Source organism: Gadus chalcogrammus, chromosome 5, assembly GCF_026213295.1.
Source record: "Gadus chalcogrammus isolate NIFS_2021 chromosome 5, NIFS_Gcha_1.0, whole genome shotgun sequence".
Classification (NCBI taxonomy): Eukaryota; Metazoa; Chordata; class Actinopteri; order Gadiformes; family Gadidae; genus Gadus; species Gadus chalcogrammus.
In genome coordinates this window covers 10665376-10678825 of record NC_079416.1, presented here as the reverse complement: position 1 = coordinate 10678825, position 13450 = coordinate 10665376, and the positions used below count along the sequence as shown (strand labels likewise).

Genomic DNA, 13450 nt, shown 5'->3' with positions numbered 1-13450 from the left:
AACCACAGAAATGACAAAAACGCAAAGGTGCAACGTTGATAAACACAAACGCTGTTTGTCACATGTTTGCAACCTGCTGCCTACAATGGTCAGGCCTTCTGAGGGCGTGTCACATATGCTGTTGACCATCCCCGGGGAGCCATTAAGGTTTTCAATGAGTTGTATTCCCTTCCCTTTCTCTGTCCTCCGCACTTCCCTCATCGCAGCATATGAGCACCATGCCTTTTGAAATGTGCCTCGTAAAGAATAAAATATGTCCAGACTGGCTGGAGAAAAGGGCAGAGGTCAGGAGATCGATGACCCCTGTGTCACAGAGGCCGTGTGGGATAGGAGTGTCGGCTGACCACTGCAATCAACCGTGAGGATGATTCCACTCAGTACCTCCAAGTCAAAGTATTGCCCCCCCCCCCCCCCCCCCCTAAAACACTCACACACACAGTCACACAAACAAATTCCTCCAGTCACAGATTCCCCAGGGTGACTGAGTGGGATGTTAATGTCCGCTGCATGAGTGCCCCCCGTTAATACCTCCTGGCCCCCCATCCCCTGTTTTACCGATGTCTTTCTCCCACCTCACTCATATGCTACTCTAACAATGGCAGACAAAGCAGGGTACTTGAATTTAAGATGGAGATGACTTGGGGAGCAGGCTATTGTTGGTGTAAAAGCATTGTTACCGCAACAATGATACTCCCGGTGGGAGAGGTTCAGGGTTTTCAGTCCTCCTGAAGGTCCTCATCTAAATTTTATGGGGCCAAAAGTTTTTATTTTTGTTCCTTCTGGTCAGGATGGAGGCATTTGTGAACGTGGCAGATTTCAGGGTGGCCTGTGGTGGTTGGTAAACCGTGCAAGGTGGCTGGTGTAGGCACTGCTTTGTCCCATTAAACAACCTCCCATTGAACAGATGAATCATTTTCAGTTCTACGCCGTCATCCAAGACAGCCGACATCAGTGTATGTATAGACCTTCTTACTCCTGCTCCAGGAACTATAATAAAATAGTAGGGAAAAGTTAAATCCATTTAAAACCAAATTTTAGTTTGGATCAGGTATGCATGAAGGTGCATTTCAGATTCAGGGTTGACACCTGATTCAGTGGGACAGCTTGATGGTTAAAGTCTTGTAGCCGCAATAAGAATAATATATGCCCCACAAAACAACAAAAATTAAGGCCAAAATAAACCGATATAGGCCCAAATACAAAAACACAGGGCGAAAAAAACCACTATATTGGACCTTCGACAAAAAACACAGTACCAAATAAAACAAGTTTGTCCAAACTACAAAAACACAGGCCGAAATTAACCGATATAGATCCAACTACAAAAAAAACACAGGCCAAAATAAAACAATAGAGTCCAAACTACAAGAACAAAGGCTGAAGTAGAAAAATTAGCTCTCTCCAGTATGAAGCAACACAGTCAGACATGCCACGGGCCAGAGGTGTGTTAAACCTCAGACGCCATCGGCAACAACAGCTGTTTATCAATAATCAGCTCGCCGCTCTCGCTCTGCGTCCCTGAGAAGCTTCCAGAAGGGCTACACTGATCGATGTCCTTCAGGGGTTTGGCCGGGGGGGGGGGGGGGGGGGGGTTGCTCTTCGTCTTGGTCTGCCCTTGCCTCTTCTAGGAGTCGTTGGCGAACTTTGACCTCTGACCCGCATCCTGGCCCGGCCGCCTGTCCACACCAGACAATGCGGCATCAAATTAGTTTACACCTCCACTTAATCATTGCCTGGTGCAATATGGCCGCAGCGTGTGTATGTTTAAACCATGTCTGCCTGGAGGTGGACCTTTACAAAGGTCAAGGATGCCTTTACCTCAAGCTGTTTTATATCCAGAAGTGCTTGGACCCAATAAAGATGTCCGGAAAAATTATATAATTTCGTTAGGGGGATCCCTGCTGGGTACACACTCCTGCAGCACAATGAGGCCTTGTCACATTAAGGAGACAAAGAAGAATGGACTAGACACCGTTTTACTTGTATGTCCATAGACCAGCAGATGTGGAGAACCGAACTCCTGGGTGTCACTGGGCGTCTTGTGGAGCGATCTTATTATCTCTTATTCACACTGATCTGTCTTTCAGGATTCACTACAACACAGACTACTGTGGTTTATGTAAGTTCAGTCATTTATAAAATATGCATATTTGACTGTCATAAAAAAACAATTTTCCTTTGCAAAAAACAATCCAGCTTTTATGAATTCATGTATGAATTCATTCATTGAGTAAAATTCATTCTAAACAAATTCTGGCTTGCAGACATGGTGATGTAGGGAAACCAAGGTTTAATTTCATTGTCATCACGGATTTCCACCAGACTATTTTGGTCGCGTTTTATTTTCTTCTCAAACCCTAGTCATTCCAGTCGAGAAAAAAGAACCGTCAATGACTTTAAAAGGCTGGGCAGGACTGAGCACATCCCCCGCCTTTTATGTAAATGACCAGGCTTACCCGGATCAACCGCTGCAGATATTTTCGAGGCTCCTCCCTCAGTTTTATCATCATATAACAGGATATATCAGTGGCGCGAAAAACGCACTGTGTGGCTGTGACCGACAGAGTTGCAGGCTGGAAAGCGTGTGAATAAATAAGTGGTTTTAAATCGTTCCACCCTCACACCCAGAGCTAAGTCACCGTTCGGCACCGGGTGTTTTCCGGATCCCTAACTGTGGAGTTTGCCTTTCCTGGAGGAATTTTCCATCTCCTCAATTACGCATTGTGGTTTGAGGATAACCTACTAGGGTGAGTAGCGCTTCCTGTTTTGAACGGTTTTAACTAATTACAGCATTCAAAGTTTCTACCGAGGATGTGTAGACGTGCACTCCGGGTATCTGGGAAATACTCCTGGTTAAAAAAGTCGTCTTTTGGGGCTAATTTGCGTTGGAAGTCTGTTGTTTGGGAAAGCGTGTGTAACAAAGCGAGACCCTATATCCCCGGTTCCCATGTCAGCGCAGAGCCGCCTGTACAAAGGGCATTTAAACATTACAAAGAGCATTTACACATTTCAACGGGGATTTAAAAATCACTTGGCGCATTTAAACCACCAAGGTAGATGATAACCAGGTCATATAGTAGGCCTACTGTAAGCGATAAACAATAATAGTATAAATGGTAGAGAAACGCTCCGAGTTCGCTACCATTAGTAGCCTACTATTGTGTTGCAGTGCTGTACGACGTGCTCACCATCTGCCTTGATGGTGGTTGCCTTGCTGCAGAGAGCGGTCATCCGCAACATGCAATCAATTATTAACACTGTCCTATTTAGAGAACGTGGGCTAGGAGGATGTAGGGGTCTGGAGGGGTTGCATGGCGCTTTTTACATAGGAGCCCACATCTAAAGTGAATGCGCAGGTCTGTTGACGCTGATTGCGGCTGTTTTGTCATGCAGGTGGTGTGCGGTCTTGAATGCAAACTACTTGTAGTATCGTCGCTCATCGGGATACAGGAGTTGACGCCAGGTGGTAGCCTCTGCAAACTGAAGGACTTTTGGGAAAAGATGGAGTTCGACTGTTATCAACCGTATTTTTTCGAAGATTTCGACACCAAGGAAGACTTTTACAAGTCCACCGCTCCCAGCGAGGATATATGGAAAAAGTTCGAGCTGCTGCCCACCCCTCCCATGTCGCCCACCCGGACGCTCGGTGGTGCGGCCATGCTCGTTTCCCCGGGCGACAAACTCAGCTGGCTTTCCAAGTTCCTGGGCCAGGACGACGAGTACGAAGGACAGTTCATCCCGGACACGGAGGAGCTCTTTGGTAACCTCAGCTCCATCATTATCCAGGACTGCATGTGGAGTAGCTTCTCTGCAAGGGGCCAGCTGGAGAAGGTCAATAACGACCGACTGTCGGCCATCCAGAATCGAGGACTACTCCCCGCGCCCCAGATCACGGGGAGGGCCACTAAAGCGCAGTGCGCCTCACCTGATGCGTCACTGGCCACTGCCTTGGCGACAGACTGTGTTGACCCCGCGGCGGTTCTCACAATTCCAACAAACGGCTTTAGGAAACCGGCTTCGTCGGGCTCAGAGTCTCGGACGGATTCCTCGGGTAAGAACCCCCCACAACCAATTCTTGACTATTGCATGTACCCATCTAGTGTATTGGAGGACACAGAACATATCTAAAGTAAAATAGATGTGGACACTGCACACATCAGCATATATACCCCGGTGTTAAACACTGCGCCCGTATCGCAGTTATGCTTGATGTGTTATTATTAGAATGATAGTGCGGTAGAAGAAGGGCGGGGTGATGGGTGTTCTTGGTGATGTATTGCTCTCTAGGAGGAACTCATGAAGGCCAAATTAGCACTTGCCAATTTACATAAGATAGGTGGATCTTGTGTTAATTGTTGAGTATTGGCCATTCTACCTGACCACATATCTACGTCTTTATTTCTGAATTAGCATGGGTGTCAATGGCCCTATACGCATATCTTGATTATCTTATTCCACTTAAAAGCAGTTGAACCATTAACATTTTTCCTTTAGCGAAGAATGTCAAGGGTTGCTGCTTGCGATCTTATGGTTATTTTGCCAGTGGCAACTGACGCCTCAGCACCACTTTACTGTTTGAAATGTTTAATATTGTGAATATGAAGACCTAACCATTTTATCTGTGATTGCTGCACAGACGATGACGAGGAGGAGATTGACGTCGTTACCGTGGAGAGCAAGCAGAACCGCGGGCGTGTAGCGAGGACGCAAAAACCCGAGACCCTCACGGTCCGTGCAGACCCCTGTCCCGCCCGCTTCCACCTGTCCGTCCACCAGCAGCAACACGACTACGCCGCGCCCTCCCCGGACAGTGACGCGGAGCTGGACGACGAGGATGAAGATGATGATGATGATGACGACGGCGAGGAAGAGGACGACGAAGAGCCCCAAAGGAAGCGCAGTTGCATGGAGTCCTCCTCTGCGTCCCTGGCCGGTTCCTCCTCGGACACGCCCGGCAGCTCGGACAACGAGGACGTGGACCGCCGGCGGAACCACAACTTCCTGGAGCGCAAGCGGCGCAACGACCTGCGCTCGCGCTTCATGGCGCTGCGCGACCAGGTCCCGGGACTGGTGGAGTCCGCCAAGACCCCCAAGGTGGCCATCCTTACCCAGGCCACGGAGTACCTGGACCAGCTGCACCAGCGCGAGAAGCAGCAGGCCCAGGAGAAGAAGAGGCTGAAGGGGCGGCAGCAGCAGCTGCTCCGCAGGCTGGTGGACCTGCGGCGCACGTGAGACCCAAAGAGGACCGAGAGGAGCCAAGGACTTTAGTGTTTGTTTGATACTTTGGGGGGGGGATCCTATGACTACTTGCCTTGTGTACAAAGCGTTGGACTTTAGTTTGACGTGTGTGTGTGTGTGTGTGTGTGTGTGTGTGTGTGTGTGTGTGTGTGTGTGTGTGTGTGTGTGTGTGTGTGTGTGTGTGTGTGTGTGTGTGTGTGTGTGTGTGTGTGTGTGTGTGTGTGGTAGGTAATGGATATATAGCTATGACCAATGTTTATTCCCGGTATGCTCTGTATAGTTGCTCAAAGAACCTATTTTGAAAAGAAAATATCTTCATAATTCACCTGTGCGTTAGTGTGAATATCTATGTACCCTATAGTGTCTGTCTGTGTCCAAACTTAATTTTCCTTGATGAAATGACTCTGCATTTCTTATTGCACACTTGGATTGGAGTTAAGTGTAAAAGCCATCGTCATGTACATAAGAATGAACGGGTGATTCTGATTTAGTTAATTGTTCAAATCTCTTTTTTTTTTTTACTCACGTTTGTCTGTAATTAGTTCATTACTCCCTGGGAAGGAGGCAAAATCAAAACTTGTAAATGAACTTTGTTCCCTATATACCATGCCGATTGGCACGTAGAGCTTCTATTTTGTTAAGAAAATGTAAACGGGGGGCAAAAAGAATTAAGTGGCACTACTGTACTTTATACACAAGTCACTTTGTGAAATTCCGAATGCTTTTTCTCCTGTTTGATTTCGACGCATACTCATATCGCCAGCTCATATTGCATTAAATTTTGATACATTTGCATATAATATTTTGTATTCATCTTTCTATTGTGTGTTGGAGTATTACACTCTTAAGGTCTGTATGTGTGAGCCATACAGGCTTTCAATTCACATGACAAGTTGTATTTAATACATAATTTATTAGCGCACTCTATTCCCCCACAAGAACCCAACAACTCTTGTGAAAGTGAACTTGTCTTGCTCCAGCGGGCCGTATGTAAAATGAGCCCAGGATAAGAGTGAGCCCGACCTTCAGCTGCGCCCTTGAAGTGTACGCGCGGTACCTCAAGAGGATCCTCCCATCTGCAGCTGCTGCAGCAGCATGCTTGGGTACCTGATGTTCCTTGAACTAGGTTACACTGACACGCACACAGGGCGAGGCATCTTTAGAACAGTCCTTTGGTAACGGGAAGGACTTGGATCATCACGCAAGTGCCATTGGATGCGTCGACCATCGTGAGTTATATGGTTTAACTCTGCTAAAGTTGTTTTGAAATAGAAGCAGGGAGTTGTGAAGTTGTCAAAGCTACTCACTTAGTTATATATAGAATTACAAATTACATATTTATTGATCGAATTGAAAAATATTAAACATTTGAGGCGTCTTTAAAAAAACACCAAACCTAATGACCGCGAGGGCATTCGTTGACACGGCCCCATCTGTGAATGTACAACGGTGAGATATAGCACTGATAGGGTAAAGTCAGACCGCAGAGCTGGATGCAGGTAACTCGATTATCTGTTCTGCATTTTTGTTTCACTGAGGAACTCGTTTGCAACGATACAAAAGTGGTCTAGAAAGCTCCTCTTGTGGGCGTGGAGCTGATACTTACGGTTCTGTTATTGGAGTGCTTTGACGCAACTTGAACTCGAACTGCTTGCTTACCTGTTGAGGCGACCCCTCGCTGACGCCTCCAGAATCCAGGCCTCATCCGACTCAATCCAGGCCTCATCCGACTCGATCCACGGCTGTTGGAACAATAAACACAAAGACCCATTTTATTCAAAAACAGCCAGATAGAATTGCCAGACACACCCTGAACCACAAACTGTCTCACACCTTACCACCCTTTGTTGTGACTGGCATGGCCGAGGTGTCGTACTTTTATTTTCCGCCACGACTGGGGACAATTCCACCCCCCAGGACATTCTTCCCGCCTGTGAAATTCCCTTTGGATGTGTACTTTTTGATCTCAGGAGGATACGTGGCACACACATCGCACCAGACCCGCATTTAACACGTGTCGCCCCCCCCCTAGTTCAATATAGCAGCCGCACAATGCCTCTTGTCGTGTGCAAGGGGACACCTGCACCACTTCTGTTAACCAAAGCATCTACTGCATGTCTAGGTCTCAAGGCCCAGGAGAACATTCTGTAACGGCGGTTTATTCTCCACATCAGGTATTACAGGCCTGACCTAGATAGTACAGGACCGACTACAAAGTTTGTTTTTGTATGGCAGTTGAGGTGACAGTAAAAGGAGGAGATAAGAGCGATGACTTTGTGATCGGGGCAGGTGCTTGGCTTATCCTGCTGCTAATATGCAGATCTAGGAAGTGAGAGCGGCCCTGCTTATCAGATATAAGTCCTCCCCCCGCGGATCAGATAGCAAAAGCCTGTTCGGTTTCCTTTTCCCTAACCCGACCAGATATTTTAAGCGTTGCACTACTTCCGTGTGCGCTCTCCAAGAATGGTGGGGAGAAAGTTCTAGGTGTCTTGTAGGAATGCAGTGCTTTCTGAAAAGGTCTCGAGATGCCTTTCGTTTATTGTGATTATAAGTGTTTCCACATATAATCTCTATATATAATGATACAATGACTCACAATCCTATGAGGATCGGTTTGGAATTCATCAATGTGTGTGGATGGGCTTTGTTTCTCTGACTCCTCCATGCCAAGCGCACCAGGGGTTAACTACTGGTTGACTCAAGTTTCCTCTAACACCCCCTGAAAAAGAGAAAGAACATGGGATCTCTTCCTCAAGGAAGCGTGATGTAAGGGGATCCCTTTGTGCTCGCGAGGTGTGCCGGTGTGTTTCAGGGCAGGCTGACAGTTGAACTCCTCCGACTCGTCCGACCTGATTTTCTGCTCCAGGGGCCCACGCAGCGCCTACGCAAGGCCCCGCTCCACCACACATGTGTGATCAATTTTACACACATGTGCAGCCTGTGGGTGGCTGCTGTCTGCTCCGTGCTACACTACAAAAGAAGAAAAGTGTTTCATTCACTCACATCTGCGGGCCCCGTTCATTTTCCATGTTTTTTTCTTTGTCATGGCCCCAGACCATGTGTGAGTGGGGGCGTGGTGTGTGCTACCTCATCAAAGAGGCCTCCGCTGTATGTTCCCATGCCTGAGAGAGTGTATGATGGCTTTACGGCCGGGCTAAGCCTAAGTGTGTGATCAGGGTGGGACTGTGGCAAATCGATTACTCGGCTGGCTTGTGTTGTACCCGCTAGCCGTTTCTCCGTCTCCCTGCATATCTCTCTTCTCCCTGCCTTTATCACTCTCACTCCCTCTCTCTCCGTCTCTCTCTCTCCCCCTATCTCCCCCCCTCCCCCTCCCGCTCTTTGATTCATTCATTTTCCTCTCACTTGTTCACACGCTAGTTCTTGTCAGCAGTTGCAGCATTGATCGCCCGCCAGCGATTATTTGTCTTCCTTATTACCTCTGTGTTACACGATAGACAATAAGTGCAGCGCGGTGGAGCGAATGAGCTGAGCCAACGGTTTGATCCATTCACTTTGACACTCCATGCTTGGTAGATCAGAGCTCAATGAGTGCACAAGATGATAGGAAACCTGCTGCCTTTGTCTGTCTATTGTCTGTCTGTGTATTTTTCATGAGACGCTGTTTAAAAAACATAACAATCCCAATGAAGCACTAATAGGAAACGTAAAAGTCGGTGGGGAGAATGTCATTCTATTTCACAGATAACCTGATTCATGTCCAAGGTCACTCAATGATCAGTTTGTACAGAGTGTGCATGTATGTGACATGTTAAACGAACGAGGTTGCACTTGAGCAAATACAGGAGCTACATTCCTTGATGACATGCATGATGTGAACATATGAACCAACCAAAAAGCCTCACCTGACCCAGCCATTACTCTTATGCTTCTTTGTCTTTAAACTACCTATAAGATTGGTGTGTGTGTGTGTGTGCGTGTTCATGTTCCTTTCAAAACACTTCAGCCAACGTGTTATGAACTTCAATATTGTAATTGCCCCATAACTCATACCTCTTGAGCAACCTAGTGTGGGAAAAAACAAGTGCATCCTTGTTCTTGAAAATGTACGAGGACCCTTTCGCAATTGGACAATTCCTGGCTGTCACTGCGATCATCATTGTCCTATCCTAATGCTGAACAAACATTGGCTCGAGAGAGGTTGAGCAATTTCTCTAAAGCCATTTGAGCTGGTAGCTAGTGCTGCAGTGGTGTTAAAAGTACACACTGTACCAAAGTGCAAAGCTACACTTCTAGTTCTCCTAGAGATGGCATTCCTCCACGCTAGAGTCCCACTCCCGTCTCCGTCTTTTACACAGTTAACGTCTGTCGTGCGCGATAAGCACCAAAGGATGCACCAAGGGCCTGTCTTTTCTGTGTGTTACTGTTCAATCGGTCTTGATGTAAGGAAGTGCAATGATGCAAAACCTAAAAATAATCAATCATTTAATTCTGTTTGTACACAATGAACCGGCGATTCGGACTGAAAACCTGCAGCACTGCATCGACTGCTGCCGTATACGTTTAGGTGTGTTATGTAACTGTCGGAGCTGCAGAAGGAATGCAGGGTGGTCTCTCATCGGCTCCTGACTCTCACTTATTTTTAACAATCCTCCGTTCCATAATGCAACTGTCAAGTGGCTGACAGTCAGCAAAAGGAGTAACAACCAGCAAGCATTCACACACACCCAACACACACACACACACACACACACACACACACACACACACACACACACACACACACACACACACACACACACACACACACACACACACACACACACACACACACACACACTAAAACACACTCCGACAAACGTATGGAAACATTCCCTGATTGCAGTGCTCCATCTCCCTGACCACTGGCCTACGTTTCGGCTGAGGTGTGGACTCAGCTAGTGTCTATCTGACCTTAATGAGGCTCTAGTCAAAGACCTATATGTGTGTGTGTGCTTGTGTGTTGGGGAGTAGCTTGTAACTTGTAGTCTTTCACACACACTCACACACACAAACCAATGGGGAGTGGCACTGTGGCCACATCATGGACATGCAAGTCATGCAAGTGTGGACCAGATGACTTATTCTGCTTGGTGACCTCTCGCTCTCTTGCTCCTCTTCCTATTATCGCTCTATCATAATCTCTATTATCGATTCGTAGTCCCTTCTTTGACAATCCCCCCGCCCCCTACTCCGGCACCTTATAAATGCTCCAGTGTCTTTTGCCCTTCCCTCAGGTGCTTATCTCTGCCATTCCCTGATGTAGGTCACTCCGCTTAGATCATTCCCGCTCCCGCCTGAACCCCCCCCCCCCCCGTTCTCAGGCCGGTGTTACATAACATCAATGATTCAGTCGGAACGCACTGTACTCTCTGTCTGCATATGGCTACAGCAGACTGCTGGCCCTCCGCAGCCCGACAGAGAAGAGACGCATAGGGCAACGCTGCACACCAACACATGGGCCTCACTAAGGACAGAGAAGGTCGGCGTTTCATGACGTTTGCTGTGGTCTGTTGACCTCCGCTGAACGGCCCTCGGTCATCCCCGGGCGCCACCCCCGCACCAGTCGGTCAGTAGGATCAACGGAGACGCGCTCCTCGTCGTCGGGCGGTAGGAGTTAGCGTCGCTGTGTGTCAGGACGCGGCCACGTCTCGCCTTGATGGAGGCCCCTTCGACTCGCCTGACTAATCTGGCAGCTAATCCTAATCCCGTTAGCGTAAACACCGCTGCCATCTGTGCCCAGCACACACACACACCGCGACGGTGATTACAATGAATGAACCCGTCAAACCCCCCTCCTAGCGGCTGTGCACTGTGAGCAGTGCGGGGCTGGGGCTGACCCGGGCCCAACGAATGCGCGAGTCATGCTAAGTGCATACAGACGGCTGGAGCGGTTGACTCCAAGCCGGGAGGTACTCCATGTCCAAGGGTCTGTCTTCTTGAGGCAGCGTCTGTGGTGAGCGTCTGTGGTGCTTGGTTCTGCGGTGTGTCTCGCACTGTTGGCACTAGTCGGCACTTGTCTGGGGTTTTTCGGGCCTTTTCAGCACGTTGAATCGGGGGCAGAGGCCGTTGGTGAGAATTCATTCACATTTGGCTGATCAGTGTAAGCGAATCAATGCACGAGAAGAGAAACGGAAGTGAGCAAAGGTTCGTCTCTTTTTGCCACTTTGTGCTCTATTGATCATTTATTATTTTACCATATTCTCGGTGCGAAGCAGTTTTATTACCAAACCGTCAGAGTGAGATTGTTGGGAAATGGTTGGCCAGCGCTGCTTTGTTCGATATTTGCATGCATCCGCTGTCCGAGGTCCCCCGGTGTCAGTTTTTGAAAGACAAATACAGACTATCGCCACCTGCTGGTAGGGAGAGAGGCGCAGAGCGTACATGCTAGCTGGCCGTCTGCTGTAGTCTTTGCGGTGTGTTTGAGTGCAACTTTTTGGCCAAGGCGACGCAAGGCAACACAACGGTCGGCCTTCGTCAAAAACAAAAGAAACGCAAAAGGACTGAATAGCAATACACATGACATACATTGACGCAAAATGAAGACCAATGGTATAGGTATAGGTACTATAGGGCTATACTGAAGGGTGTGCTTGTATTTCAAGACTATAACAAATTAGTTTTAATACGCTTTTACACTTTATATTTCCAAAATGGTATGGTAGCCATGGTAATGATCCATTAAGTGCAGCAATACTGGACAACAAAGTGGGGGTAACAGGGCCTCCACACTACAGCCGCTGTGTTGCCCTCACCCTGGCAACCCGGCATGCACACGCACGCACGCACGCACGCATGCGCACACACACACAGAACGGGTGAGGCAGGTTAAGACGGTTTGCGTCAATACAACATTCATGAGAGTGACTGCACCGCTGCCCTTAATTCATAGTGTTTTAGCACATCAAACCCCATGTGATAATAAAGCGAGCAAAGGGCACGTATGCATTGAAAAGCCCCAGCGTCGTTTGATCCGTGAATCTGTCCAAACCTGTTGCCCAGAGCAGCGCACCGCGCTCCGCGTGAGTAAACCCGTGCTTTGTCAGCGAGCAGATGTTCCATTGTGTCGCTCGTGCTCCACAGTATAAGGTTGCACCGGTTGAAGTTGAGACACTTGCTGCATCTTTTGAATTTGCTCCCATTGAGGCCCTACTCCCCCCTCAATCCCTCCCCTAACACAACCATCCCCCATTGCCACAGTGACCTAAACCCTGCCTCCCCCGCACTCTCCACACACCCCTCAAGCTACCCAGTGGGGCATTGCCCCTCCCCCCTCAATAGTTAGGGTTACCACTCCTGAAGAGATCTCCCCCCCCTCCCCCTCACAGCTGAGCGGGACAACAATGTTGACGCCCACCCCCCGCAGACCCAACTGTTTTACAGCACTGCCGGACCACCATTCCCACACAACTTTCCCATATGACGTAACCGGGCTGGAGCAACCCGCCGCATATCTGTGTCCCACACAAGCCTCCCATTATCCAAACACAGATCGCTGCTTGTGTTTTGGAAAAGCCGCTTGCTGGTTGCATTCCCTTTCCTCTGCCCGGCTCCGTGGCGGAAGTACATTAATCAAGCGTCTCTTTGTGGTGGCTAATGTATTTCACAAGACGAGGGGGAAGGATGCATCCTCCGTGGTGGAGACATGACGATGTAACGCTGGAGGAGATGGAACAGCAGCTGTCCGTCTCGCCGAGAGTCATCGTTTGCTCTGGAGACGCCTAAAACTCATCTGCTAAGTAAACTTCTGAATCTTTAGCAGTGCAACCCCCCCCCCCCCCCCCCACCCCGACTCCCCCACACCCAAGCACACACACACAAATTCAATGGCTAAGTCCTTTGACTAATTACCAGTGTGTGTGTGTGAATCGGAATAAGCATACAAATGTTTTCCTGTCAATACACATCAAGTGCTTCTGCCCGCTCTCTGTGAATCGCACATAGGCCCCACACATCACATCAGCTCTTTCACATCCTTGAATGTATAGTATGCAGATGCCATTGTCTTTGTACTGTGTGTGTGTGTGAGTGTGTGCCCCCTTCTCCGGTCACAAGTCTCTCTTTTCAGCCCACATCTGAATGTGGCTGCTGTTATAGATCAGGGCCTCAGATCTGTAGACCGGCCAGCACCACCACTGTGGCTGCTATGGAGTTTATGCAATAATCGATGCCCTTGTCTCTCCCTCTTTCTCGCTATGTGTGTTCCTGTGTGTGT

General features: G+C 48.5%; 1 protein-coding gene across 1 annotated transcript; it reads left to right on the top strand.

Annotated features, from left to right (window-relative positions):
- The first annotated feature begins 2424 nt into the window (after positions 1–2424).
- Positions 2425–6038, top strand: LOC130383251 (protein L-Myc-1b-like). The gene is made up of 3 exons (XM_056591365.1): positions 2425–2747; positions 3394–4051; positions 4637–6038. Exons 2-3 carry the CDS (start codon positions 3502–3504, stop codon positions 5230–5232), a joined length of 1146 nt encoding a protein of 381 aa, XP_056447340.1. The 5' UTR covers positions 2425–2747; positions 3394–3501; the 3' UTR covers positions 5233–6038.
- Positions 6039–13450: the final 7412 nt, after the last annotated feature.